Source organism: Equus quagga, chromosome 17 (assembly GCF_021613505.1).
Source record: "Equus quagga isolate Etosha38 chromosome 17, UCLA_HA_Equagga_1.0, whole genome shotgun sequence".
NCBI classification, from domain to species: Eukaryota; Metazoa; Chordata; class Mammalia; order Perissodactyla; family Equidae; genus Equus; species Equus quagga.
In genome coordinates, this window is record NC_060283.1 from 32756346 (window position 1) to 32783821 (window position 27476).

At 50.9% G+C, this 27476-nt stretch overlaps 1 protein-coding gene across 3 annotated transcripts in view; it reads right to left on the reverse strand.

Annotated features, from left to right (window-relative positions):
* SNED1 (sushi, nidogen and EGF like domains 1) overlaps window positions 1-27476 on the reverse strand; it is an 81713-nt gene that overhangs the window by 18819 nt on the left and 35418 nt on the right. For 2 of the 3 annotated variants that reach the window (XM_046642922.1, XM_046642920.1), the window contains exons 9-24: window positions 20682-20807; window positions 20311-20415; window positions 19929-20042; window positions 19188-19325; window positions 17553-17669; window positions 17237-17353; window positions 16931-17044; window positions 16483-16656; window positions 8086-8199; window positions 7357-7470; window positions 6890-7003; window positions 5553-5666; window positions 4883-5179; window positions 2695-2878; window positions 1675-1787; window positions 504-785 (exon numbers count right to left, since the gene is read on the reverse strand). In XM_046642922.1, the coding sequence (XP_046498878.1) occupies window positions 504-785; window positions 1675-1787; window positions 2695-2878; window positions 4883-5179; window positions 5553-5666; window positions 6890-7003; window positions 7357-7470; window positions 8086-8199; window positions 16483-16656; window positions 16931-17044; window positions 17237-17353; window positions 17553-17669; window positions 19188-19325; window positions 19929-20042; window positions 20311-20415; window positions 20682-20807 (2337 nt within the window). The remainder of the gene's footprint in view (window positions 1-503; window positions 786-1674; window positions 1788-2694; window positions 2879-4882; window positions 5180-5552; window positions 5667-6889; window positions 7004-7356; window positions 7471-8085; window positions 8200-16482; window positions 16657-16930; window positions 17045-17236; window positions 17354-17552; window positions 17670-19187; window positions 19326-19928; window positions 20043-20310; window positions 20416-20681; window positions 20808-27476) is intronic. The other variant, XM_046642921.1, reaches the window with a different exon arrangement.

Sequence of the window (27476 nt, forward strand, 5' to 3'; positions counted from 1 at the left end):
TGAGACGGGGCTGGTCCTAGCCCCTGCCCTGGCCCAGGTTCTCCACCTGCAGGGCGAGGCCAGGCATTCGGACCGTGTCTGGACTCACCTTGGCTGAGGCCCCCACCCTGCATTGGCCCTAAGAGTGAGAGTGTGGCTTCTCTCTGTGTCCTTGTCACCTAACTGTGCCCTTCAGCTTCCTGGCTGGGTACCCTCCTTCACCTGTGAGCCTCTCTTCCGCAACCAGCTCACAGAGGGGGCCCAACCTGCGTTGTCCACCTGGGAGGTGTGTCTGGAGCTGAGCTGGTCCGTATCTCTCAGAGCAAGTGGGCTTCGTGTCCCAGATGGTAGGCTGGTGGACTGAGGAGGAGGAGGGAAACCCTGCCCTCCTGCAGAGGTGCCTGCCTGTCTGCTCTCTGGGCCTCTGTTCTGCCCGCCTCCCTGCAGCACCCACCTGGACAAGCTATCTTCCCACAGCACCTTCCATGAACTTGCAAATGTCAGCAGGGTCATGCGGGACTTACAGGTGATGATGTAGAGGTGTGCAGGCTCACTGTGTAGCTGGTCGCCCTCCGCACTCTGCACGGCTGTCACCGAGAGCTGGTACCGCCGCCCAGGCATCAGGTCCCGCACCGTGTAGGATGCCAGCCTTCCGTTGGGGACGTATCGGCTCTTGGTGCTCTGGCTGGTGGTCACGTTGATGACGTACGCCTCCAGCGAGGTGCCTGGAGTGGGGGCATCCCAGACCACATGGGCAGAGGTGGCTGTGACTCGGGTGGCGGTCAGGTTTGCTGGCGGCAGAGGCCCTGGAGGAGGCATGGAGCAGGGGAGGGAGGTGAAGGGAGCGAACAGGGTCTTCTGCCCAGGGATACAGTTTAAAGATCTGACATGGATTGCTGAAGCTTCATTTGAAGTCAGTTATTACAACCTTATCATCCTAAAGGATAGTGTGCTGCTCAGGTCCTCCTGCCGTGAGAGGCACCCCCAGAACGCTACCTGCCAGCACCTGGGGAGGCACCCCGCCTGCTCAGCCCATCAGTGCACCCTCCTGTGTGGCACTTTCCATCCCCCTGAGCCTGGCCACACACGCCTTCCCTGGGATGTAGATGAGGGGAATAGGCTAGACAGGCAGGGGATAGGCCAGGGTCCAGTGCCCGGGGTCAGAGTGAGGACTGTACCCTGTGCTGACCCCTGCCCCACTGAGCAAGGCCCTGCTCAAACCTTCCCTTCTCCCAATCCACCTGCCCCCAACCCCATTCACTGGTTCCCACTGTGTGTGACAGCACGTTGCTCACTCCCTCCCATGCACTGGGGAGGGCCAGGTCTCCTCCTCACATGACACCATGGAGCTCAGCAGAGTGGACAGCATGGGCATCCTTGCCACATGCTTCTCTGGCCCTTTGCTTGGTGACCCACATTGAGTAGGAGGAGCCCAGGAACCTTTGGGTGTGAATGCCCATGCAGAGGGCTGCCCTGGAAGGGCGTCCCTGGCTAGAGGGCCCGCCAGCCCCCTGCAGCAGCCCTCCCCAGCTCCAGAGGAGAATAGGCCTCCTGGCACACTGCTGTTCAGGATACACTTGGCCAAGGGCTGGGTTTCTGGTGCTGTAGCCACTTTGGAGAGGACTGAGGGGCCTGGCAGGAGGTAGGAGATTCCAGAAGACCCCTTGTGAGCTGAGCCCACGCCGCTCTACTTACGGGTCCACACATGCAGCGGGGCTGAGGCCAGGCTCTCAGTGGGGTGCTCCTGTGCCCCGAGTCCACTGAGGGCAGTCACCCAGATGGTGTATCTCCTTCCTGGCAGCAGGGCCCTATGGGGAGGATAGCAGGGAAAGAGGAACAGGACAGTCTCTGAGGGCCTCTGTGTCTGGCTCTGCTGCCAGACTCCAGCTCCTCCCAAGCAGGTGGGACCAGGGGTCTGGGTTGTCCCGCTGCTGGTGGCCTACGCAGCCTCCACTAGGGCCAGACCTGTGTGCTCAGGTGGGAAGGTGCTCCCTGCTCTGTCTGTCTAGTACAGTGAGAGGTGGGGAGGGCTGCTGTTCAGACAGAAGAGGCCAGAAAAGGGCAGTTGGAGGAAACAGGTGAACAAGCAGACTGCCTGCCCTCTTCAGAGAGCCCTGACTGCGAGGTGGCCCTCGGCTGGAATTCCTGGGAGAGTTCCCAGCACCCTCATGGATAAGAGGCCCTTACTGGGCGTAACCGTTTGTGCAGAGACAAAGAAAGCAGTGTCTTGTCTCAGCACAGCTGGCCATCTGGTTGGGGAGAAGGAAGAAACACGCTTGGAAAAAATGGCCTTGATAAGTACAAACTAGAAATGTACAGAAGTGTGGGTAGTTCAGAGGGTGCAGAGGGACAAAATAAAAATTTCAGGCAACCCTGGGGGTGCCTGTTTTTTCCCTCTCAGAGGGGTCTGCATGACTCAGGCTGGAAGACCTTTGGGCTGGTCTCCCGGGGGCTCCAGTCTCATTATTTGTGCAGGAGGAGCCATGCCTGGATTGAAAGAGCGTCCCTGCTCTTTTGGGACAGTTTAAACACTTGTCCGGCAGCCCTGTGACAAGGCTGTGGGATGAGGGCGGCTCTGCGAGGCAGGATCAGCAGATTTCTGGTGAACACAGGAGGCGCACAGGCCCCTGCTTCTCAAGGTGGGCTGGGCAAGTCAGGGAGAGAAGGGTGGGGCACACAGGGAGAGAGGAGGAAGGGCCAGCTCCGAGCTCTTACCCAAACGTGAACCTGTCCACACTCCTGTCCACATCAGTGGACTGGTCCTCCTGGGCCTCAGGGTGGCGGATGGACAAGCGGACACTGCTGACGGTGGCATGACGGATCCTGTGCAGAGCCCACCGCACTGAGATGGCGCTGGCTGTCACATTGGTGACCTCAAGGCCCTCAACAGGGCGGGGTCCTGGGGGGCAATGAGCCATTCAGCCAGTGCTGGCACCTCCTCATCCCCAGGGGAGGGCAGGGGCTCAGGAAGGGCGCTGGGGGTCACGGAGAGGTGCCTGAGCAAGGTGCCACTCAGCTTGGCTTTGCTGAGTGTGTCCCTCAGCCACAGCGGGGACTCAGGCCAGGTGGACACATCCCAGGCTCCTGCTTTCCATGGGTGCTGCAAAGGGGCCCGCTAGGGGTACTGCTTGGGGCCAGCTGGGTCCAGCCCGTTTATATACACCAGGGGGTGGGGTGGGGCGCTTCCTGACAGCGCTGACCCTGGCAACCCCTTCCCTGTTCTCTGGCTGACTGTTTTTTTTTTTTTTTTTTTTTAAAGATTTTTATTTTTTCCTTTTTCTCCCCAAAGCCCCCCGGTACATAGTTGTGTATTCTTCGTTGTGGGTTCTTCTAGTTGTGGCATGTGGGACGCTGCCTCAGCGTGGTCTGATGAGCAGTGCCATGTCCGCGCCCAGGATTCGAACTAACGAAACACTGGGCCGCCTGCAGCGGAGCGCGCGAACTTAACCACTCGGCCACGGGGCCAGCCCTGGCTGACTGTTTTGATTGCACTGATGGTGAACGGCTGGGGCCTATCGGGGATAGAAGCCGGGCGAGTCCTCTGCAACCTCCGGGAAGGGGCCGGGTAGGGGCGGAACCCCAGATTAAGGGAGCCGAGAGGGGAGTCCTCAGCTCCCTAGTGGTGCAGCGCCCAGGTCCGGTGGGCCTGGTCTCTCCCTCCTACCCTGGTCTCCTGGTAAAGACCCCACCCTGATGGGGCGGGGTGTAGGGGGTGGGCTCTATCTTCCTTCCAGAAGCCGTTTTTGGGCAGACCCCATCTCGTGCTTGTGCAGCCTCAAAAGCACTTCTGCCTACAACCAAGCTCAGGATGAGCCCTTCCTCTCTCAAGAACCCCTGATGGCTCCCACTGCTACACACTTGGGGCCACCCCCCTGTCCTAGATGCATCCTCGGCGCCTCTAAGCTGTCCTTCTCCACGACACCCTATCCTGAGTTCTTTATCCCATCCCTTACTTGGTCAGCGTCTGGCATGGGCTGGTAGGTGACGCCAGGACGCCTTCCTTCCTCCTCCTGTGGGACCTGCTAAAGTCCTCTCTGTGCCTCACCTCTGAGCGTCCTCACCGCCCTCCTCACCCAGCCTGAGCCCTGGTTGGTGGGTCATGGCCACCTTGCTTCACCATACTCCCATGTGGGCACTGCCTGCCCGCTCTGACCTGCCCTGGCCCCGTGCGCCTGTGCCCTCAGTGCTGCCCAGTGGTCGCACCACTTCCCAGTCCACGCTCCTTCTTTGAGCCTCCAGCACCCCATTCCCCAATCTCTGCCCCCATGGTGCCCTTGCCAGTGCCCACCAAGGACTCGTCCCTGTCATCAGGGGCCAGCCCCGCCCTTTGTCCCCCCATGGGTGTGTTCCAGGATTCTTCCCCATCCCTCATCGATCCCAGGAGCAGACTGGCCAGCTAAGGCCCTGAAGCCTCCCTGGACGCCCCCCAGCCCCCTCCCCTTGGTGCCAGCACCCGAGACCCCTCCGCGCTGTCCACATGGCTTGCCCCTTCTTGTGAACTGCAACAGGGAGGCTCTCTCCCCACCCCCTCTGAATTGCTACTTCCCTGCTCAGTGGCATCGGGGGCGGCCTCTAGATACCTGGCCTGTCCCCCAGGCTCCTGGCTGGTTCCCCTCAGCATCCCCCTGCCATGTGGGTCCCAGGCACCTTCTCAGGGAGCCCTCCCACCGTACTCCTAGCCCTGCCACCCCCTCCTATCTATCAGCCTGTCTCTCCCTATGAGGTCAGCTCCTGCCCAGAGCTGGCCATCTCCCTCTTGGCTCTGCCTGGCCCCAGAGCCAGCTGCTCCATGTGCTGAACCAGCGCCTGTGGTGAATGGGTTAATTGGTACCCCCTCTCCTTGGGGTGCCTGGCCAGTGTGGCTCTCTGCATGGGGACAGGCAGCAGTACGGGTGGCACTCACGCGTGCGGGTGAGCAGCACCGCTGGCCTGCTGATGTCGTTCTTGTTGTTGGCGTTGCGCTTGACTGAGAAGACAGAGATGTTGTAGGCCCTGCCGGCTGCCAGGGCCCGGAGCTGGTGTGAGGAGCGGCTCTGGTCCACAAAGTCCGTGCGGCGGTAGGAGCCGTCGGGGGAGGCATAGGTGACTGCGTAGCCATCCAGCATCTGCCTGGCGGCCTGGCCTTCGGGTGGGCGCCAGGAGATGGAGACCCCGCTCTCCTCCACTCGCTCCACCTTGAGGGCCGTTGGTGGGAAGAGTTCTTCAGGGTTTCGGTCAAGAACAAGGGAAGGGGGGTGGTCAGCTGTCGGCCATGGAAGCCCCGGCCCCAAGTCAGGTGTCTCGCCTGGTCAGCTCTCGGGCCTGGCTCGCCTCCGGGCGGAGGTGGGCAACCGCTGGCAGGGAGCCTGCTTGTGGTGTCGACAATGCGCTCATTTGGTCTCTGGCCAGTGCCTCCTGGGGGGGGCTCACTGGTGGGGGCACGTGCCTCCTGGGAGCTCATCTACCCCTCCATGCTTCTCGTGCAGAGCCTGGGTAAGCAACTGCCTAGATTTGGCCTGTCCTCTGGGGTATCTGCTGCCCTCTGTGGGAGGAGGGGAGGCCCTGTCCACATGCTGGTGCCCTTTCCACCTCACCTTTGGCACAGTCCTTGCCCGTGTAGCCCACTTTGCAGGTGCAGCTGTGGGACCCATTGCTGGCCAAGCAGTAGCCGCGGCTCCCACAGGGGTTGGAGAAGCAGGGGTCACTCACTGAGGGAAGGGAAAGCAGCAGTGAAAACGGGGGTGTCGCCAGGCTCTCCACCCTGGCTGGGCCCTTGCTCCCGGGGGCACGGGTTGTTCCTGCGTGGGTGTTTGTGGGGTGGAGGTGGGTGGTACCATCATGAGCACTGCTTTTGGGAGGTGAGGGGGAGGGCAGGGCTTGCCAGAGGCCCCACCGGAAGGCCGGGCAAGTGTGGCCAGGCCATCCCACCACCATGGCAGGCCAAGGTCCCCAGGTGGGTGAGGACTTGAGGTTGGGTGAGCACAGCACTGGCCCCTCCTTGGGGGTACCTAGCAGCTGGGCAGCTGAGAGCACCGGCCCCCCACGGCCTCCCTCTCTGCCAGGCTATGGGTGCCAGTGTGCACCCAAGCCCCCCAGGCCACGTCAGGGCCCACAGTGTCCCCAGGTAGCCACAGGGGACTCTTGCAAACAACCAGCAAGCCCCTCCTACTGTCACAGCCACTGTCCTGTGTGCTTGGCATGCCCTCACTGCCCCCTGCCTGTGCAGTCAGACTCTCTGGCCACAACCAGTTCCCACTGTGTCTGTCCCCAGGCAGGCCCCTGTGCCTTGCAGTTGCTGGGTCACAGGCCTTGTCCCCAGTGCAGCCTTCACTGCCCTGTGGTAGGGCCAGAGCCCAGCAGCCCTACACAGCTGAGTGCTGCCAGCCAGGCCCAGCTTGGGGGCTGGGGACACTGGAGCAAGACAGGTTAGGCCACCCCCCTCCCAAGGACATGACGATCAGCAAGATGGGGAAGTGTTGACGAGACAATTTCAGAGAGTGCTAAGTACTATAAAGGAGAAAAATCGTGCTGGGACATCAAGTGATGGGTGGGGCCTCCCTGCAGATCAGTGGTCAGGGAAGGCCTGGTCCAGGGGATGTTTCAGGCAGGACATGATCCCTGAGGAGACCCCGCCATGGGCCAATCGGGGAGAGTATTCCAGATGTAAGAACAGCGAGTGCCAGGACCCTGGGCTGCCGAGAGCTTGGCCTGTGCAGGGACAGCAGGGCCGTGAGGCTGGACGTGGAGCCAGAGTGGACGTGAGGCTGGAAGGGGTCTGCTCGTGGTGAGGTGGGGCTGTTGGGGAGGGTAAGTGCAGGAGATGGGGGAGCTAGGGAGGTGCGTCATGGGACTGAGGGGAGACCAGAGGAGGGGCTGCCAGTGAGGACTGAGAAGGGGCCTTTGGAGGAGGCACAGGCGGCCCTCGCCCTACCTGTCTCACAGTGGTAGCCGAAGAAGCCCTCTGGGCAGACGCACAGGTAGGCCCCGCCGCCGTTCTCACACCGGCCTCCATGCTGGCAGGGGCTGGAGTCGCAGGCGTCCACCTCTGGAGAACACCCAGAGAGTCGGCCCGAGCCGCAAGGGGGTGTCTGGGGGAGGGAGGAGAGGACAGCGGGAAGAAGGGAAGGGGAGGCCAGGAGAGCGGCTGGGCGGGTGGGGGGGCAGTGGGCAAGCCCTCCCCCTTGTTGGGCGCCCAGCCCTCCCCTCACCCCTTACCCTTTGGGGTCCCTCCCTCCAGGGGGCCTGTCCAGCAGGCTGGCGGGAACTGTCCCCTGCCCTCTGCTCTTTGAGCGGCCCAGGGTCTGCGCTTGTTGAAAACAGGTTTGCCTGGGGTGTCTGGGGTGCTCCATGTGGGTGAGGGCTGGGGGCACCAGGGACCCACCCTGGCGCAGCTCCTACCTATCTCACAGTGGACCCCAGTGAAGCCTTCGGGGCACTGGCAGACAAAGGCGCCAGGCAGGTCTCTGCAGGAGCCTCCATTTCTGCAGGGCTGTGCCTGGCACTCATCCGTCTCTGCAGAGAGAGAACATGCATGGGCCCACATGACCCCCAGGATTCCGTGTGTGCCCTGAGGCTTCAGCCTCTCAACTGCCCCCTCCACTGCCTGCCCAACAAGCCCCGACCCCCACGCTGTTTCTGTCTTCACTGCCCAGGCTTCGCAGGGCCCCCACAGGATGTCCTGGGCCTGACCCTCCCTGGGCCGGCGTCTCTGTCTCAGGGCTTTGAGCCTCACACAGGCATGAGGGGTGCAGGGTTCCCCTCCCTCCACTGGCTCGGAGCCCTGGACCAGGAGTCAGGGGCACGACGTGCCCTGTCCACACCCCACCTTCTCTGCTCCCAAGGCCAGAGTCTGCAGGAGGCAGGAGAAGAGGGTGGAGGTCAGCGTTTCCCAGCTGAGCTCTCAGTCTTCCGGGGAGGTAGAGGCAGAGATGTTTATTAACCGCTGCCTGGATGTCAGAGCTCAGAGGCCTGAGGGAACAGGCGGTGCCCAACCAGACGGAGAACAACAAAGGGAGACAAGTGGTGGAGCAAAGTGACCACATCCAGTGGAACCCCAGTGCCTCAGGCCCATGGCCAGGGTGCCTGAGCTGTGGCTCCACCCACAGGGAGGGCTGGGACCCCTCTTACCGAGTTCACAGTGGGCTCCTTCGTGCCCTGCACTGCAGATGCACAGGTACCCAGCGACATGGTCCTGGCAGGAGCCCCCGTGCAGGCACGGCTGGGATTGGCACTCGTCGATTTCTGAGAGAGAGAGCCCAGCCCGCGGGGCCAGGAGTGAGCCCAAGAATAAAGCAAGGTGGCCATTACTAGAGGCAATGGCTTGAAGCCAAGTTAAGACAGATATCAATTAGTTTTGTTCTGAGGAGCTGGACATAATTCTATGACATTCCCTTGCTGCCTGGAGAGGCCAGAATCCAGGGAGGGCACTCTTGGAGGGGAGGGGGCACACAGCAGACTCGGGGACCTGGCGCTGCGCTGGTGTCTATGAAATGACTAGGGCTGCTCATAATGACCTTGAGGGCTCTCAGAAGACACTGTGGGACTTAATCCCAATGGCTCTCAGGTGGACAGGCCCAATCTTGCCAAGTCAAAACATAATAATCATGTATGAAACCAATACATTTGGGGATGAGTCCTTCATTTAAAAATATTCATCACAGGTTTTTTTCATACTGGGGGTCCTGGTCCTATACTCGCAATGTTCAACTTAGAAAAGTTTAATTTTAATGCTTAAGATGTAAATAAGTAAATAAATGGTAGTGACATAATGACTCCGGGGGGCCAGTACCCAGCCTGGGAACTAGAATGTTGACTGGCTTATCTGGTCACTTGCACTTCCTCATCCCTTGTGACACGAATTTCTGTGGTTGTCATCTCTGTGCCTCTTTAAGTTAGTTTTTAAATTTTTATGAATTGCCTAAACATTATATGGTTTTGGTTTTGCTATTTATGAACTTTATTAATGGATTATTGTGATATACATACACTTTTCTCACTCAACATTATATTAATAAGATATGCCCATATTATTGTGAGTCACTGTGGGTCACTGCTTTTCACTGCTGTATAATATTCCACAGTGTGATTATATCATTCTACCATTCTTGTTTGGTGGGAATTTGGGTTGGTTCTAGACTTTTTGCTATTGGAAAAAAATGCCTCTGTGTATATTTTTTTCATGTCTCCTGTTGTAGATGTGCAACTTTTTATTAGATTTATTCCTAGAAGTGGAATTGCTGGGACACAGTTTATATAAACAGTCAACTCAATAGGCAAATTACCAAATCCTTTTCAAAGGACTTATACTGATTTCCACCTCCTCCAGCAATTTATGAGAAATTGTGTTGATCCACATCCTCACCAACATATGGGCTTTTAGACTTCGGAAGTTTTGGCAACTGAATGTGTCTCATTGTGTTCTTGATGCGCACTTCACTGGTTACCAAGGAGGCAGAACATTTCTTCCTATGTTTGTTGCCTTTATGTGTCTCCTCTTCCATGAAATGCCTACTCGTGGGTTTTGCCTATTTTCCTATTGGGTTGATTATTCTTTTCTTATTGGTTCATAGAGTCCTTCATATATTCTTGAAACTAGTCATATATCTATCTATATCTATATATCTTCTCCCAGTTTATAGCTTGTATTTCATTTTCTTCTTCAAGGCAGATAAATTTAAGTTCCCAATTTTTATATAGTCAATTTGTCCATTTTTTTCATTTAAAGTTAGTGCTTTTTTGTGGCTTAAAGAATCTTTTCCTACCTCAAGGTCAAAAAAATATTAACCTATATTTTCCAGAGAAAATTGTATAGTTAAAAAAAAAATTTAAGTCCTTAATCCATCTGGAGGCAACTGTTGTGCCTGGTGAGAAGTAGAGCCCAGTATGGTACTCTTACAAGTGCATCCCTATTTCATTCCAGCCATCGTCAAGATTCTTGTATGCTTGCTTTTAGTAGTTTATAGTTTTAGCTTTTACGTTTATGTTTACAGTTCGCTTCACACATGTAAAAAATTTAGGTGTTTGATGCTATGGTACATAATATTGTTTCATTTTTCAAGGGTTCACTGCTAGAATATGAAAATAGGATCGGTTCTGCTATGATTGGTTCTGTATATTGACCTTGTATCCTGTGACCTCGTTGAATTCACTTGTTAGCTGTACAGCTTCTTTTGTAGACTCTCTTAGGATTTTCTGTGTGCGTGATCGTGTCATCTCTGCTTCTTTCTTCCCAATACATATGCATTTTATTTCCTTTTCTTGTCTATGGCACTGTCTAGGACCTCCAGGACAAGGAGGAAGGAATTGGTGAAATGGACACCTTTGCCTTGTTACTGTTTATAGCAGGGAGCTTTCACCATTAAGTGTTTTCTTACCTGCTGGTTTTTCATGGATGCCCTTTGTCAGGTTGAAGAAATTCCTTTCTACTCTTGGTTTATTTAGAGGTTTTAATAATAGTTGAATATTTTCAAGTGATTTTTCTGCATCTATTTATAATCATATGGTTTTCTCCTTTATCTCCTAATACAGTGAATTACATTTACTGATTTTCAAATGTTAAACCAGCCTGTGTTCTGGGGATAAATTCCTCTTGGTCATGATGCATTATCCTTTTTCATGTAGTAGTGCGTTTGATTTAGTAATATTTTGTCAGGATTTTTGTGTCTATGTTCATGAAGACTATTAGTCTGTAATTTCATTTTTTGTAATGTCTCTGGTTTTGGTGTCAAAGCAATACTGGTTTCATTAAATGAGTTCATATAGAGTATTCCTTCCTTAAATGTTTGATAGAACTCACCAGTGAAACAATCTGGTCCTGCCATTTTCTTTGCAGAGGGTTTTTAATTAAAAATTAAATTTCTTTAATAAATATAGGGCTATTCATATTTTCTATTTATTCTTGTGTCAGTTCTGGTAATTTGTGTCTTTTGAGGTATTCATCCATTTTCTCTAAGTTGTTAGATATATTGGCCTAAAGTTGTTCACAGTATCCTCCTGATGCCCTTTAAACACTGCTGGATCTTCAGTGATGTCTCCTCTTTCATTCTGATATTGCTAGCTTTTCTTTTTCTTTTCCCCTTGGTCAGTCTAGCTAGAGGCTTATCAATTTTATTGACCTTTTCAAGGAACCAGTTTTTGGTTTCATTGCTTTTATCTGTATATGTCTTTTTTATAGTTAGATTTTATAATTTGTTGTTGATATACAAAAATGCAATTAATTTTGTTATAATAACTGTTATCCACTAAACATGTTACATTTCTTGTCATTTTCAGTAGTTTGCCAGTAGATTAAAGACAAGCATAACAGCAGCAAATACTGACATTTTTGCTTTCCCCTTTAGCATTTTCATGACTTTAATTTCTTTTTCTTACTTTATTGCATTGGCTAGTACTGCCAATATAATATTGATTAGACTTAGTGATAACAGGCATCCTTGTCTTATTCTCAATTTTAAGGGGAATGTTTCTCTATTTAGGATAATGTTTATTCTAGGTTTGAGGAGAGACCTAGTAAAATTGCCTCAGAACATAATTTCTCTCCCCCTCTTGGTAGCTCAGCATGTCTGAGTCAGTTCAGTGGAACAGCTTTTGAATCCCAGATCCTTCCCTTTTATAACAAGGATAAGGAAGCTCATTGTTCCACAGCTCTCCTGATGCAACCTGTACTCTTTCCTCTATAATGTGGACTGTTACTGTCATGCTTACGTGCTGCTTCCAGTCCTGCTGTGCTGGCCTGGGCACACCTCTCTGTGGGACAGTGAACACTTGGACGCTGATGTGGGCTCTGCTACTTCTTTTAAATTTTCCCTCCAATAGATCTTATCTTATTTTACACCACACATACTAGAGGTGTGTGTGTATCATGTTATTTTTTTTTTCTGGATAAGGAAGTACTTTTTAATTCCTTATTTGGTAAGAATTTATTTCATGAAGGGACATGAATTTTGTCAAATGCTTATTATTCATTCACTGGGGTTCTTATATATGATTTTTCTCCTTCAATTGGATAATATAGCAGATTTTTCTAATATCAAACTATTTTTGCTAACAGCTCAACTTGATAATGGTGTATATAGTCTTTATGGACTGTTGAATTTCTGCATCTATGTTCACATGTTTAATGGACCCATGAGTTTACTTTCTCCAACTGTGCATATCTGGTGGTGGTATCAAGGTTATACTGGCTTCACAGAATGGGCTGGCACACATTCTTTATTTTCTACTCTCTGGAAAAGCCGGTATAGTGCTGCAACGACCTGTTTCTTGTCAGTTTGTTAGAATTTACCATAGCACTGTTTGGGCCTGGTGTTCCTTTGTAGGAAAATGCTTTAACTACTGTTTCAATTTCTTTAAATAGTTATAGGAATATGTAGGCTTTCTATATTTCCTTGAGTCATTTTTGGTAAGTTATATTTTTCTATGAATATCATGTCCATTTCTCCTCAGTTTTCAAATTTATTTGTGTAGACTAGTTGGTAGTATTTCCTTATTATCTTTTTAATCTTTGCTGTATCTATGGTTATGTCACCTTTTTCATTTATAAAGATTTTATTTGTGCTTTTTGTTTTTCTTGATCAGGCTTGATAGAGATTTGTACATTTTAGTAGGCTTTTTAAACAACTAATTTTGGTATTTCTTTATCTTTTCTTTTTACCTTTGATTTCTGTTCATTAATTATGGCTCGTACTTGTGCTGCCCTCTTTCCTTCTGCATTCTTTAGTATCATTTGTTGTTCTTTTCCTAACTTCTGAAGTCAGACATTTAGTTCATTAATTTTGAACTTTTCTAATATGAGTATTTAAGGCTATAAATTTCCCATGAAGCACTGCTTTTGCTGCATCACACAAATTTTGATATAGCAAGTGATCGTTATTATTCATTTAAGAAGTATTTTCACTGTCCATATGATTTCTTCTTTGACCCTTGAGCTATTTCAGAGTGTCTTTAAAAATATCTAACCATGAAAATTTAAAAATTTATCTTCTTGTTCTTAATAACTTATTTTTTTGTGTTCAGAAAATGAATTAGTTCAAATTATTAATTGTATTTTTCAAATCTTCTCTCTTTTTGCTGATTTTTTTTGCCTCCTTACTCTGAGTTAATTCAGAGAGGTGGTTCAAAATTTCCCGTATTATGGTGAATCTGTCAGTTTTTTCCTACAGTATACTAATTTTTGCTTTACACACATTGAAACTATTCTATCAGGTGCTTGAATGTTAGTGATGGTTGTACCTTCTTAGTGACTTGAACCAGTTGTCACTGAGAGAGACCCTCCCCATCCTTAGTGATACTTTGTGCCTTGCGGTCTATTTTGTCTGATACAACGTGGCTAAACCAGCTCTGTTTTGATTTGCATTCACCTGATATTTTCTGTGCTTTTACTTTGTCTCTCTAAGTCCTTATGCTTTAGGAATGTCTCTTCTAAGAGCATACAGCTTGTTTTGTTTTTAATAAATCTGGCAATCTGTCTTTTACCTGGAGCGTTTAGTCCATTCATATTTGTTTTTCTGTCACAATTCTTTTTAACCTTAACTTGTGCCACTTTTTTCTGCTTTTTTTTTTCTTTCTCCTTTCACACAGTGACAGACTTTACTATGGTATTTGATAATTCTCCCTTCTCTTACTGCTTACAGAATATTCTGGGTTTAGCTTATTATTTGAGTACTCCCTCCGAAAAGTGACCTTTTTTTTTGGGTAAGCACCTGAGGCTGTATTTGCATGAGAATATTTTTTATTATGCTTTCACGTTTGAATAACAATTTGACTGGATAAGAATTTTTAGGTCTTAAGTTCAATATTTATCCTGCTTGTTATTTGTTGAGCTTCTTGTATTTGTGGGTTGATGTATTTCCTCATTTTTAGAAAATGCTCAATCATTATCTCTTCAAAATTTCTTTTGCCCATTCTGTCCTCTCTTTTTTGGACTCCAATTATGTACTTGTTTGTTTGATATTGTCCCATAGATCTCTGATGCTCCATTGTTTTTTTAAAAATACTCTTTTATTAATAATTCACAATTCATTTTTTCTCTCTGATCTTTAGTTTGGATAACTTTGTCGACCTGTCCTTGAGTTGTATGACTTTTTCTTCGTTGCATTTATTTTGTTGGTAAGCCTATCCAGTTTACTCTTCATTTCAGATGTTGCATTTTCTATTTTGTTACTTTTAAAAGTCTTCTTCCCTCTGCTCGAGTTTCTATTTTCTCCTTTGTTTTGCCCCTCTGTTCTTTAATGGCTATTTTAAAGTCCTTGTCTGCTAATACCAACAGGTGGGGCATCTGTAGGCCTGTTTCTATCAACTGTTTCTTTTCTCAAGATTGTATTATTCTCATAATTTCTTGCTCTGCAGACATAGTGTATTCAAGGACAGAGGCCAAAGTAGAAGATACCTACCCCAGGATGGGCATGCTCTATTCTCTGTCAGGCAGCTAGGCTGAGGAGCTCGTCTCTGAGCATCAGGAGGAGAGCTGGGCTGGGGTGGGGCACGGTTCTAGTTAGTTTCAGGTCCCGATTGGTTTTAAGTGCTTGAGGGATGGAGCAGGCTCTCCCTTCTGCTGGACTTGGGATCTCAGCCTTGTGAGACTATGGAATCTCTCTCTGCTTTCCAGAGCAGCCCCTCGCTTCCCATGTGCTCAGCAAAGATCCTGTGGGGGAGAATTGGTGGGCGCTGAGGACTTGCTCTGTTCCTGCTACTCCTGATTCCCTCTGTCCTGCGTGCCCACACAGCCATTAAAAGCTCGGTTGGATTTTCCCAGCCCCTCAAAGTACGCTGCCCAGGTGGGTCTGCTCCTGGGATGACAGCAGCCAACAAGTCTTTTTCACCCAGGAAGGGCTCGTCTAAATTTCTTTGCATCCCCAGCTCTCTGATAGGTTAAAAGATATGGTTTTATAGGTTGTTTGGCATTTCCTTGATGTTACAGTGAGAGTGGTGGTCTCGTGTAACTGTTTACATCCTAACCGAATGGATCTCTTCAGTGTTTAAAAATATCATTTCATCACCTTACATCTGATGCTGCCTTTGAGAAGTCAGGTGCCAATCTGATCTGATTCTTGTTCCTTTGTCGAATCTTGTTCCTTGTTTCTCTCTGGATGATTTAAGATTTTTTTTCTGTTTGGCTCTGATATTCTTACATTTTACCATAATGTGTCTAGTATGTGTTTCTCTTCTCCTGCCTAATGTTCTGTGGGGTCTTTCACCCTGTGGTTGTTTGTCTGTGATCCTGAGAATCTGGCTCCGTAGTTACTCAGATGTTTTGTCCCATTTTTCTCTCTCACTCTTGGCTTCCTGCTCTCTCCATGTTGGCACTTCCACCTCTGCCCCCACAGTGCCTGTGTCTTCTGTTTGATCTCTGCATGCTTTCTCCTTCTGTCTGAGAAAACTCCTCAGACTGATCTTTCAGCTCATTAACCTGGTCTTCATCTGTATCCATTTACAGATTGTGTCTGTTATTTCATCTATTATAGTTTTCAATCCTCTTAATTCCTCTTTCTTTTTTTAAAAAATGATTTATTGATCCTGTTTTTTATGGCCAGTGCCATGTTTACTTCTGTACACTTGTCATGCTTATTTCATATTCTTAGTCTGTCTTCTATACTTCTGCTCCCAATGGTGTATGTCATTTGGACTTTTATTATTTTTTGTGTAATTCCCAGGTGTCTTCATATCTTGGCTTGTGAGCTCACATTCCCTAGGGGTACCAGCTCCTTATCTCATGATACGTTGGGAGAAGTAGCATTGGGAGAGGGGTGGTCTCCCAGACAGTAATCACTAGCCCTGGGGGCATGGAAGGACAGGAGTAAAGGAAAGATGCTGGAGATCAGGTGGTCCCCACCTGTATTCCAGAACTCTTCACCAGAGTAGGGTGCACCGGGTATACTGGGCTTTGTAGGGCATTTGGGAGATAGTAATGTGTTCTGTGCCCCACACATTTCGGGATGCTGTCATTGTCCCTAAGCTGCTTTGTTTAAAATCCCTGTTTCATGAAAGATGTTTTAACATCACACAGAATTTGGAATCCTTTGGCTTAATGCAATACATTTGCAGTTGTGTTAGCGCCGCCGCATCTCCGGGGGCATCAGTCAAAGGGGAGCCCTGCCTCCAGGCCATGCACACCGGCACTGTGGGAGCCAGGAAGAGACGCTCTTTAGAGCAGCACTCCTCAGGTGGCTGCGGGAGCGGTCCGATTCCACAAGTCTGGGTGGTGCCTGGAACAGGAGGTGGGTCCTGAACCCTGATCTGTCTGTTTAGGACTCTGCCTTTGGGCCGCCTCCTGGCCTCAGCTGCTTCATGCAGAGTGGGTGTGTGAGTGCCAGAGCCCCTGCTCTGAGGACAGGGAAGCCCTCAGTGAACGGTTCAGAGTGGAGCCGGCACTGGTCATCACCATGGGGAGGAGACTGAGGGGCAAAGGGGCAGGGCCAGGGTCCTCACTCTAGCCTTTGTGCTCCTCTGTGTGGCCTGGTGAGGAGGGTGTGGGCCTCAGGGGCTCTGCCCACCCGCCCCACCCGCCCCAGAGGGCCCGCACATCACCGTGGCACTGGGGAGGCTCGCTCCAGACACCCTGCGGCTGGCAGACTCGGACGTGGTTGGGGGCACTCAGGCTGTAGCCTTGGTCACACAAGTACAGGGCTACTGAGCCCAGCCGGGTGCCATTGAAGCGCAGTGTGGCATGCTTCACCTCCTCAGGGGGCCCGCAGTCCACCTCTGCAAGGACACAGCAGCCCCGTCCTGTACCTAGGGGCACCTGCCCGGGGACACCCCACTGCTCTGCCCTCTGCCCCACCAGGCCACAGGGCTTGGGGACCCCTGTTCCCCACACCCGTCCCAGGGTGAAAGTGCCTTGACTTCCAGGACAGGCTGTCTAGGGGTTTCCTTTCCTTCTCCCCCCGCCCTCCAGCCCCCTGCCCAGCCCTGCTCTGCTCTCTGGGATTAGGAAGAAATCCCATGCCCCCAACCCTGACCCCCGTGGCCCTCTCACCCGCCTGGCACCGGCGTCCTGTGTACCCTGCTGGGCAGTGGCAGGAGAAATCCGTGCCCAGGTCCTCGCAGGTGCCCCCATTCACACATGGGCTCCGGAAGCAGGGGGAGGGGGCTGCAAGGGCAAAGGGGTCACCATCACCCATCACAGTGGCCTCTGGGCTGCATGGTGGTGTCCTGCTTCCTGCGCCCAGCTCCGCCTCCCACCCCTCCACAGCTTGGGCCATCCCTCCCCACTGGGCCTGTCTTCTTCTCTGCAGAGGAGCCACCTGGCCATGCCATCTCTAGCTTGCCCCACCCACCTTACCTATCTCACAGTGCCGCCCGGAGAAGCCTGGGGGACAGTCGCACTTGTATTTGCCGATGTAGTGGAAGCAGGTGCCACCGTTGTGACAGGGGCCCGAGGCACATGAGTCAGGCTTCCCTGGAAGCAGAAGGCACCCATCAGGGTCAGGTGTCATGCAATCACCACCTACTGACCCCCCTGCTCCCCTGACATCCCAGAGCGGGGGACCTTCACAGGGATGCTCCTGACCAGCAGACCCATGGCAGCTGGGGCGGGGTCTTGGGTTCGGGCCCAGCTCCCCCCATCCAGGCTGACTACCACTGGCTGGGGGCCGCACCGATCTCGCAGTGCCTCCCGGTGAAGCGGAAGGGGCAGCTGCAGTGGTACTCGCCGCCTGCCTCTTTGCATGTGCCCCCGTTCCGGCAGGGTGCCGAGCTGCACAGGCGTGGCCGGGCTGTGTGGAAGGACAGAGAGACAGCGGTGAACAAGGGCTGGCTGCTGGCCCTGTAGCACCCACAACACCCCACTCGTGTCTTCTTAGTCCTCAGGGCCTGGGGACATCCAGGCCCAGGCATGCTTCTCAGCTAAGCCCCTGCAGCAGCAGAGGCTGAGCCAGCCAGGGGCACCCTGGCGGGACTTGCAGTCTGGAGACCCCAACTCGGCCTCGGGGCCCTCTGCCTGCCCATGCTCTCTTCAGGTTCCATGGATCACTGGGCCCTTCCTGATGGAGAGCCAGCCCCATGGCGCAGCAAACCCTGCACCCCTCCTTCCTGCACAGCGGGTAACTGCCCTCTGACCACAGAGGAGCCCAGATGCCATGACACGACATCGTGATCCACAGCAGTCCATTGATTTCTGTGTTTTCTGTACCTGTACTGGTGCAGACACATTTTCTCTGGGTCCTAACATCTTCTCAGACCCCAGAGGAGCTCATGGCCTGGGGTTGTGCTGGAGACATCCTCATATTTAAAGGCTGACTTGAGTGGCACGTCTGTCCTCCCACCTCCAGGCATTGAACCTTCACAGGCCCAGCAAGGAGTTTAGACTCTCGGCCCCCTCAACGTTCTTCGGGGGGAATGTGCAGCAGGAGGGGGGCCTGCCCACTGTGCTCAGCCCTTCTCTTTCCCCGACACCACACACTGAGAGACTTCACAGGCTACATGTCCAAGTTCAGGCCACTCTACCCCTGAAAGCAGCCACCCCATGTCCCTGCTTTGGGACAGTTTTGTCAAGGGTGAAGGACCTTGGCAGCAGGTGCAGAGAACTGAGCAGTGGGCCGTTCTCTTTGGAAACCCCTTCCTTCTCCTGCAGGGGCGGGGGTTCCATGGGTCAGAGCACCAGGGACCTGCCCTCAGGGCCACCGTGAAAGCAGGAGAGGCTTCCAGGTAAAGCAACTGAGGTCTCAGTTCTCTGGACAAGTGAGAGCAGTGGGAGGGCAAGAGGGATGTACATGGCCCTGGCACAGAGCTCCAGGAGAATGGGCTGCGGCCGTGGGCTCAGGAGGCTGGCCTCTGGGCTCTGACCAAGGGGATGCCTGGGATGCATGGGTCACTGAAAAGAGTCCTGAGCATTGTGCCAAACCGTGTGGAAGGGACAGGCCTGGGGGCACTGGCAAGGACAACGACGCCTGCGATGTACTTACGGAAGAATATTTACATCCTGAAGTGGCTAAGTGTGTAAAATGTTGACATTCTCCAAGTTGAGTTAGATTTAACAAAATCCTAAGGAATTTTTTAAAAAAATAGATTCTAAAATCCATTTGGAAAAATGCAGAGCAGGAAATGAAGCCTGTTCTGAGGAAAGCAAAGTACTGACCAGGTGGCCACGGACAGAACCAGGAAGCGCAAAAACCGCTGAAAGGGTGAGGGGCCAGCACAGAAACAGAGCCAAGCCCGCTTCCGAGAGCGTGAACGAGTAACTGAAAAAAGTTACTGCGTGTGATCAGAAGCAGAGTCGCCTCCCCTCCCCCTACCTTTCTCGCAGTGCCTGCCGTGGAACCCTCGCGGGCACTCGCACGTGTAGGAGTCATCGTGGGCGTCACAGGAGCCTCCGTTGAAGCAGGGGTCCGAGTCGCAGGGTGAGGGCAGCGCTGCGGGGGCAGAGGGCGGCCCTGGAGCAGGTACCGCATCCCGAGCAAGAGGCTGGTGGGGCCATGCCTGCCAGGGTCACCCTGACATCCTGGCTGGAATCATGGCCACTTAAAATACACTCTGTGGGGTCTGGATTCCTCACACCGGGCTCTAAGGCCCCTCCCTGGGATTTCTTTTATTTTTGATTTTGCCAGAATTCATCCGACTCTTCTATGAGCTGGACTGAGCTGTGGTCCACAAAGGTCCTGGTGTCACCACCACCATGAACGTCACATGTTATTGCCATGTAAGTCATTATCTACACACTAACAATACATGGTGGTGGGCATATTTAATCACACATACTTAATTAGGCATGCATTACTATTTTAATAGCTAAGCTAGGGGCTTCAGGAATGCCCGGCACAGTGCCTTGTACGCGTCCAGAGGCACTGTTCCACTGCGGGCTTCTTCCCACAGAGCCTGGTAGATACGGCCGGCCGTATCACAGGGGAGGACACGGAGGGAGGTACACCCACCCGCAGGCCCTCTGCCTGCTGTGCCCACCGCTTTCACCCTTTCCCTGGTTTCTGGGCAGAATCCCAGCCCCTCAAGCCGGTGTGCACACCCCTAGCCTCACTCACAGTGGCTGACGTTGTGGTCGGTGTGGCAGACGCAGAGGTAGCTCCCACCATACTCCATGCAGTAGCCCCCATCCGGGCACTGTGTGTTCATGTTGCAGGGCGTGGCTGTGACTTCTGCAGGGAAAGGAAGAAGCCCCATCTCATGTCTACCTGGGGACCTCGTATCCTTGACAAGGGTTGGGCTGCCCAAGACCCAGTGATCCTGCCAGGGTGACAAGGTTCAGGCAGTCTTGTGGACAGCCCCTCCTGGGGTCGGCGTGAGGGGATCACAGGATCAGTGGTCGAGTGTCTGGACCTGAGGCCCAGGCCCATGCCACCATTTACACTCTGGTTTTGGGGATGCTCAGGGGCAGGGTGGGAACGGTGCTTCCTGGGCACCTACCAAATTCGCAGAGGAGCCCAAAGAAGCCTGGGGGGCACTGACAGAGGGTGGTGTTGGCCCCCAGGCATCTGCCACCATTGCGGCACTCACAGTCGTCGGGGGTTCCTGCCACAGGGAGACAGAGGAGCCTTCAATGTGGGGTGCTGGGAGGTGGGCCCTCTCCTGACCCTGCCCTGCTCCTGGCCACCTTCCCATAAAAACTGTGGGGTACGCCCCCCTCCCCCGCTCACTCACACTGACACACACTCACACATTCTCTCTCGTGGGCGTATGCGCACACACCCATCTGCTCTCCTGCATGCAAACCCATGGGAGGCCCCAGCCCTGGGACTGCAGTCCCACCAGCCCCACCAGCCCCGGCCCAGACGCACTCTCCCTGCAGTCGAGGCCCATGAAGCCTTCGGGGCATTCGCACACGTAGCCCTGATCTGCATCCACGCAGGTGCCCCCGTTCTGGCAAGGGGCTGAGAGGCAGGCGTCGGGCCCTGTGTGGCTTCCTGCAAGAAAGGCAGTGGTCACCAGAGGCCATGCAGAGAGCATGGGGAGAATGAGGCTGAGGGCCAAGGAGGAGGGCTGGCCTCCCTGCCCAGTCCCCACAGCACACAGCAATGGGGTCTTAACCTCTGTTCTCAGTGCTAAGTAGAACTGAAGCCCAAGGCCTATGTTCTGGAAACTGATTTCTGGCTGCCCCTCACTCCCTTCCCCACCCCCAGCTCCCTCTTTGGAGCAGAATGAGCTGAGCAAGAGCAAGAAGGGGGCCCCACAGGTGGACCGAAGGGCCTAGCGAGGCCAGAGCCTGCCAAGCGTTTCTGATCAAGCATCTTTGTTAGCAAAATGTTTGGGATTGTCCAGATATCTTCCTGTTGTGATTTCTAGTTTAATTTTGCTGTGGTCAGAGAACACGATCCTTTTCAATTATCGAGCCTTATTTTGTGACCTTTAGGATGGTCCATCATGGTGAATGCTCCATGAGCACTTGGAAAGAATGAGTGTAAATATCAGTCCAGCCAGGCTGCTGACAGTGCTGTCAGCTCTTCCACGTCCTCAAGATTTCTGTCTACACGTTCTCTGAATTACTGAGACAGGAGTGTTGAAATCTCCACCTGTAATTACGGATCTGTTTCTCCTTCTAGTTTTGTCAGCTTTTGCTTCATGACATTTGCTTCCTGTTAGTAGCGGTTAATAGGTGCAAGTATATTTACAGTTGTTATGTCTTCTTGATGAATCGACCCCTTTGTCATTATACAAGGTTCCTCTCCATTCCTGCCCAATTCCTGTCCTAGGTTAATCTGTCTGCTATGAACACAGCCAGCTTCTCTTGTTCAGTGTGTGCCAGTCGAGTCATGTTTTAGATGTTCAATTTCTTTGTGTAGTTCTAGAATTTATCTTTTAAATTAAAGTATAGTAAAATTGACTTTTGTTTGTACACTTCTATGATTCTTAACACAGGTGTAGATTTGTCTGACCCCCACCACAATCAGGATACAGAACTTTCCATCAACCCAAAAGACTCCTTTGTTCCATCTCTTCAGGGTCCCAGACTCCCTGTGCTCCTGGACCCCTGGCAACTAGTGAGCTGTTCACCACGATAGTTCTGTCTTTTCAAGAATGCCAGAGAAGTGGCCCCAAATGCACGTCATCTTTCAAGACTTCTTTCACTCAGCACAGTGCCTCTGAGATCTGTCACAGTTGTCTCTGTAAGTAGTCCTTTTTATGACTGAGTGGTATTCCATCATAGAGAGCTACCACCGTTCGTCTCTCCACTCACCTAGTGAAGGAGATTTGGGTTCCCAGTTTTTGGCGATTATAGACATGCTATAAACATTTGTGTGAACATAAGTTTTCATTTCTTTAGGATTAATACCTAGGAATGGGATTGTGGGGTCATATTATATGTTTAACCTTATGAAAAACTGCCAAACTGTCTTCAGAGTGTCTAGACCACTTGGCATTCCCACCAACAATATGTGGGAATCTCGTTCTGTGTTCCTACCAGGTCAGTGTTTTTTATCTTAGCCATTCTAATAGGTTTGCAGTGGCATCTTGTCATGGCTTTAATTGCATTTCACCAATAGCTAATGATAATGACAAATAAGAACATTTGTTCATCTGCTTATTTGCCTTCCACATATCCTTTTTGGTTAAGTGTCTGTTCAAGTCTTTTGTCCATTTTTCAGTGGGTTGTTTTCTCACAGTTGAGCTTGGAGAGTTCTTTCTGTATTCTAGATACCACTCCCCTGTCAGGTATGAGTTTTGACATTTCTCCCAGTCTGTAGCTTGTCTTTTCATTCTCTTAACCATGGCTTTCAGCAAATGTTTTTAATTTTGATGAAGTCCAGTTTATCTATTTTTTATTTGATGGATCATGCTTTTGCTGTTTTATCTAAGAACTCATTGCTTAACCCCAGGTCACAAAGATTTTTTGCCTATGTTTTCTTTTTAAAATGTTATAGATTTCCATTTTCCATTTAGGTCTGTGATTCATTTTGAGTTAGTCTTTGTATAAGGTGTGAAGTTTAGGCTGAAGTTCATTTTCTGCATAAGGATGTCTAACTGTTACAACACCATTTATTGAAAAGGTTATCCTTTCTCCATTGAATTGCTATTCTACCTTTTTCAAAAAATTGGCCATATTTATGTGGGTCTATTTCTGGACCTTCCCTTCTGTTCCATTATCTATATGCCAGTCTCTTTGCCAAGACAACATGGTCTTGACCACTGCAGCATTATAGTAAGTCTTAAGATTGTGTGGTGTGATTCCTCAAATTTATTCTTCTTTTACAAAATTGCTTTGGCTATCCTAATTCCTTTGCCTTTCCCTATGAATTTTAGAACCAGCTTGTCTATAGCTACAAAAAACCCTCTGACATTTGATTGGGATCCTGTTAAATCTATCGGTCAATTTGGGGAGAACGGATCTATTTACTATGTTGAGTCTTCTAATCCATGAACACATGTCTTTCCATTTACTTAGATCTTCTTTGATTTCTTTCACCAGCATTTTGTAGTTTTCGGCATAAAAGTCCTAAACATGTTTTATTAGATTTACACCTAAGTCTTTCAACTTGGGAGAAGTATAAATGATATTTTAAAAAATATTTTGGGTCAGATTACAATGCCCAACTGGAGAGAGCTCAGGAGTTCATAAGTAACACTATGCAATGGCTGTCCCAAGATCTCGCTCTCCACAGTCTCCCCAGGAATTTCCAGTGCTCTGGGGCTGCCATTTCTAGTCCTCAAGCAAGAAAGCTGGGGCTTTAATTGTCCCATTTGCTACTTACTTCCTGTGACTGCACTCATGTCTGGGGCCAAGTGGTGGGAGGAGAGAGAAAGGGACAATAGGAGTGCCCACCTTGTGAAGACATAGTACTGCCAGCTGGGGAGGAAGGGCCCCCTCAGTTTTAGGGAACTGAGGGGGCCCTCCATCTCTGCCTCTGTCAGTCCTGCTGCTCACATCTGATGAGACGCTTCCCCTGGATCCCGTGACAGACTAGAGGCTTCCACTGGATCCTGAGCCTGACTGGATGCTTCCCCTTACCCCGAGCCTGACTGGAGGCTTCCCCTGGACCCCGAGCCTGACTAGAGGCTTCCCCTGGATCCTGAGCACCTGACGAAAGGCTTCCCTTGGACCCCCAGCCTGACAAGAGGCTTCTCCTTGATTCTGAACCTGACTAGAGGCTTCCCCTGGATCCCGAGCCTGACTAGAGGCTTCTGCTTGATCCTGAGCCTAGCTAGAGGCTTCCCCTCAACCCCGAGCCTGACTAGAGGCTTTGCCTGGACACCACGACTGACTAGAGGCTTCCCCTGGACCCCGCGAATGACTAGAGGCTTCTCCTGGACCCCGCGACTGACTAGAGACTTCCGCTAGAGCCCCAGCCTGAATAGAGGCTTCCCCTGACCCTGAGCCTGAACAGAGGCTTCTCCTAGGCTCCAATCCTGACTAGACGCTTCCCCTGGACCCTGAGCCTGAGTAGAGGCTTCTCCTGGACCCTGAGGCTACTGGAGGCTTCCCCTGGATCCCGAGCCTGACTGGAGGCTTCTCCTGGGTCCCGAGCTTGACTAGAAGCTTCTCCTGGATCCCAAGCCTGACTAGAAGCTTCCCCTGGAACCTGAGCCTGACTAGAGGCTTCTACTGGATCCTGAGCCTGACTAGAGGCATCTTCTGGACCCCGAGCCTGACTAGAGGCTTCCCCTGACCCCATGCCTGACTAGAAGCTTCTTCTGGATCCCGAGCCTGACTGGAGGCTTCCCCTGGACCCCGAGCCTGACGAGAGGCTTTGTCTGGACCCCACGACTGACTAGAGGCTTCACCTGGACCCCGTGACTGACTAGAGACTTCTGCTGGAGCCCCAGCCTGAAGAGAGGCTTCTCCTAGACCCCAAGCCTGACTAGAGGCTTCCCCTTGACCCTGAGCCTGAATGGAGGCTTCCCTGGATCCCTAGCCTGACTAGAGTCTTCTCCTGGATCCCCATCCTGACTGGAAGCTTCTCCTGGACCCCACGACTGACTAGAGACTTCCCCTGGACCCCGAGCCTGAAGAGAGGATTCCCCTGCACCCTGAGCCTGACTGGAGGCTTCCCCTGGACTTCGAGCCTGACTTAGAGGCTTCTCCTGGATCCCGAGCCTGACTGGAGGCTTCTCCTTGATCCTGAGCCTGACCAGAGGCTTCCCCTGGACCCCGAGCCTGACTGGAGGCTTCCCCTGGACCCTGAGCCTGACAAGAGGCTTCTCATTGATCCCGAACCTGACTAGAGGCTTCCCCTGGATCCCGAGCCTGACAAGAGGCTTCTCCTTGATCCTGAACCCGACTAGAGGCTTCTTCTTGATCCTGAGCCTAGCTAGAGGTTTCCCCTCGAGCCCGAGCCTGACTAGAGGCTTACGCTGGACCCCGAGCCTGAATGGAGGCTTCCCCTGGATCCCAGGCCTGACTGGAGGCTTCCCCTGGACCCCAGGACTGACTGCAGGCTTCTTCTGGAGCTCTCTTTTTGCTCTTGCTGATGCTCACTTATGGTTATTGGGTTGCTTTGAGTCCAGGCACAGGGCGACACCAGGGGAAAACGTGGTAACTCACCACTGGCTCTGTGGTACTTCCAAGGTTGGTCTTCGTCCCCCATCCACCTGCTACTGTTCACTTCCACAGTCCTCAGACAGCTCCTCTGTGCCTCCTGTCCCGATGTTCAGCTGCATTCGGTGGGAGAGACAGGGCAGAGTGTGCTTGCTCTAGCTTACCCAGAACTGTAACCCATTCCACTACTGTAGCATTCTCTGTGTCTTCATATTTATGGTAGATTTCTTGTAGACAGTATGTAGTTGGGTCTTGCTTTTCAATTCAATTTGGCGATCTCTGTCTTTTAATTGGTGTGTTTAACCATTTTATATTTTAATGTAAGTACCATCTTGCTGTTGGTTTTTATTTGTTTCAGTTCTCCTTGTTCCTTTTTTCTTCTTTTCCTGCCTTCTGGATTGAGTAGTTTTAGGATTTCTGGGTATATACTATACCAAGTTGGTAGCTTTTTCCCCCAGGATTCTGAAGATGGTTCTTCACCATCTTCTGGCTTGCACTGTTTCTTATGAGCAGTCTGTTATCATTCTTGTTTCTCTGTACGTAATGTGTCTTCTTCCTCTGGCTGCTTTTAAGATTTTCTCTTTGTCATTGGTTTTCAGCAATTTGATTATGAGGTGGCTTTGTGTGGTTTTCTTCATGCCTTTCTGGGATATGTGGGTTTTAGTTTTCATCAAATTTAGAAAACATTTGGCTATTATATTTTTCATATACTTTTTCTGTACCCCTCTAGCCCCCTCTCTCCTCCTGGGGCTCCACATACACATACACTAGATTCCTTGATATGTGTTCCACACATCACTGAAGGGCTGTCCTTTCTGAGTCTTATTCTTTCTGTGCTGCATGTTGAATTGTTTATATTTCTCTCTTCAACTTCACTGACATTTCCTTCTGCAATGTCTAACCTGCTGTTAATACCATCCAGCGTATTTTAAAAATTCAGATACACTTTTCATTTCTAGAATTTTCTTTTTTTATTTTCTACTTCTCATTGTGTTCTTTTTCCTCAACAGTCTTGAGCATATAGAGCATATTCATAATAGGTGATTTAATGTTTGTATCTGCTAATTCAATCGTCTCTGTCATTTCTGATATCAGTTTCTATTATCTATTTTTCTCCTGGTGGTGGGTCATATTTTCTTAATTCTTTATACGCCTGATAATTTTTTATTGTATATTTTGGGGTCCTGGATTTTGTTATATTCCTTTAAAGAGTGTAGGATTTTATTCTGGCATATGGTTAAATTACTTGGGGTAGTTTGGTCCTTTCAAACTTTCATTTAAGATTTGTTAGCACAGGTCAGATTAGCCTTTAGTTTAGCATCTATCCCCACTTCTAAGGTGATACCCCAGTAAGGACTCCACTCAGTCGTGGCCCTGAGTATGAAGAGCTCTCTCCACTCTAGCTGGTATAGAGGTGAATTACTCCCAGCTCTGTCTGAGTCCCAGGAGTTGTTTGACTCGTTGCTTCTCGTGGTTCTTTCCCCGGCTGAGTGGACCTCACCTCCCCATGCTGTACTGAGCGAAGGTTCAGGGGTCCCTCTGCAGACCTTCACATGCTCCCGCCCCCGCCCTTAGTAGCTCTATGCCCACTGACGTTCTGCCCCAAATTTCAGCCACTAAACTGGAACCTCTGCCTGCTTGACTCCGAGGCTCAGAGGGACAGCTGGGGTCTGGATCCCCTCAATGCAGAGCAGCCTGGAAACTGCCCCCAGGCAGAATCGGGGCAACTGTAGGGCTCACCTCATTTCACTCCCTTCTCTCAGGGAGGACAGTCCTGTGCTGTCTGTTGTCCAATGGCTGAAAACAGTTGTTTCATGTATTTTGTCTGGTTTTCTAGTTATTGATGGTGAGAGGGAAATTCCTGGAGCAGTTAATCCTTCTTGGCAAGAAGCGGAAGACTAGATACTTTTTTTTTTTAAATAATCTCCAATCTTTGGCCAACCTCCTGTTGGATCTCATTAGAATGTCAAGGTCTATACCTTGTAATGTGGCTGATGAGCTTATATGAGGGGTAGAAGTGTCAGTTCTGTTGTTTCTTATTGTTTGCTTTCATTTGCATTATTCTTCTGTATAAAAGGTGGTTTCTTTGCAAATTCTTTTG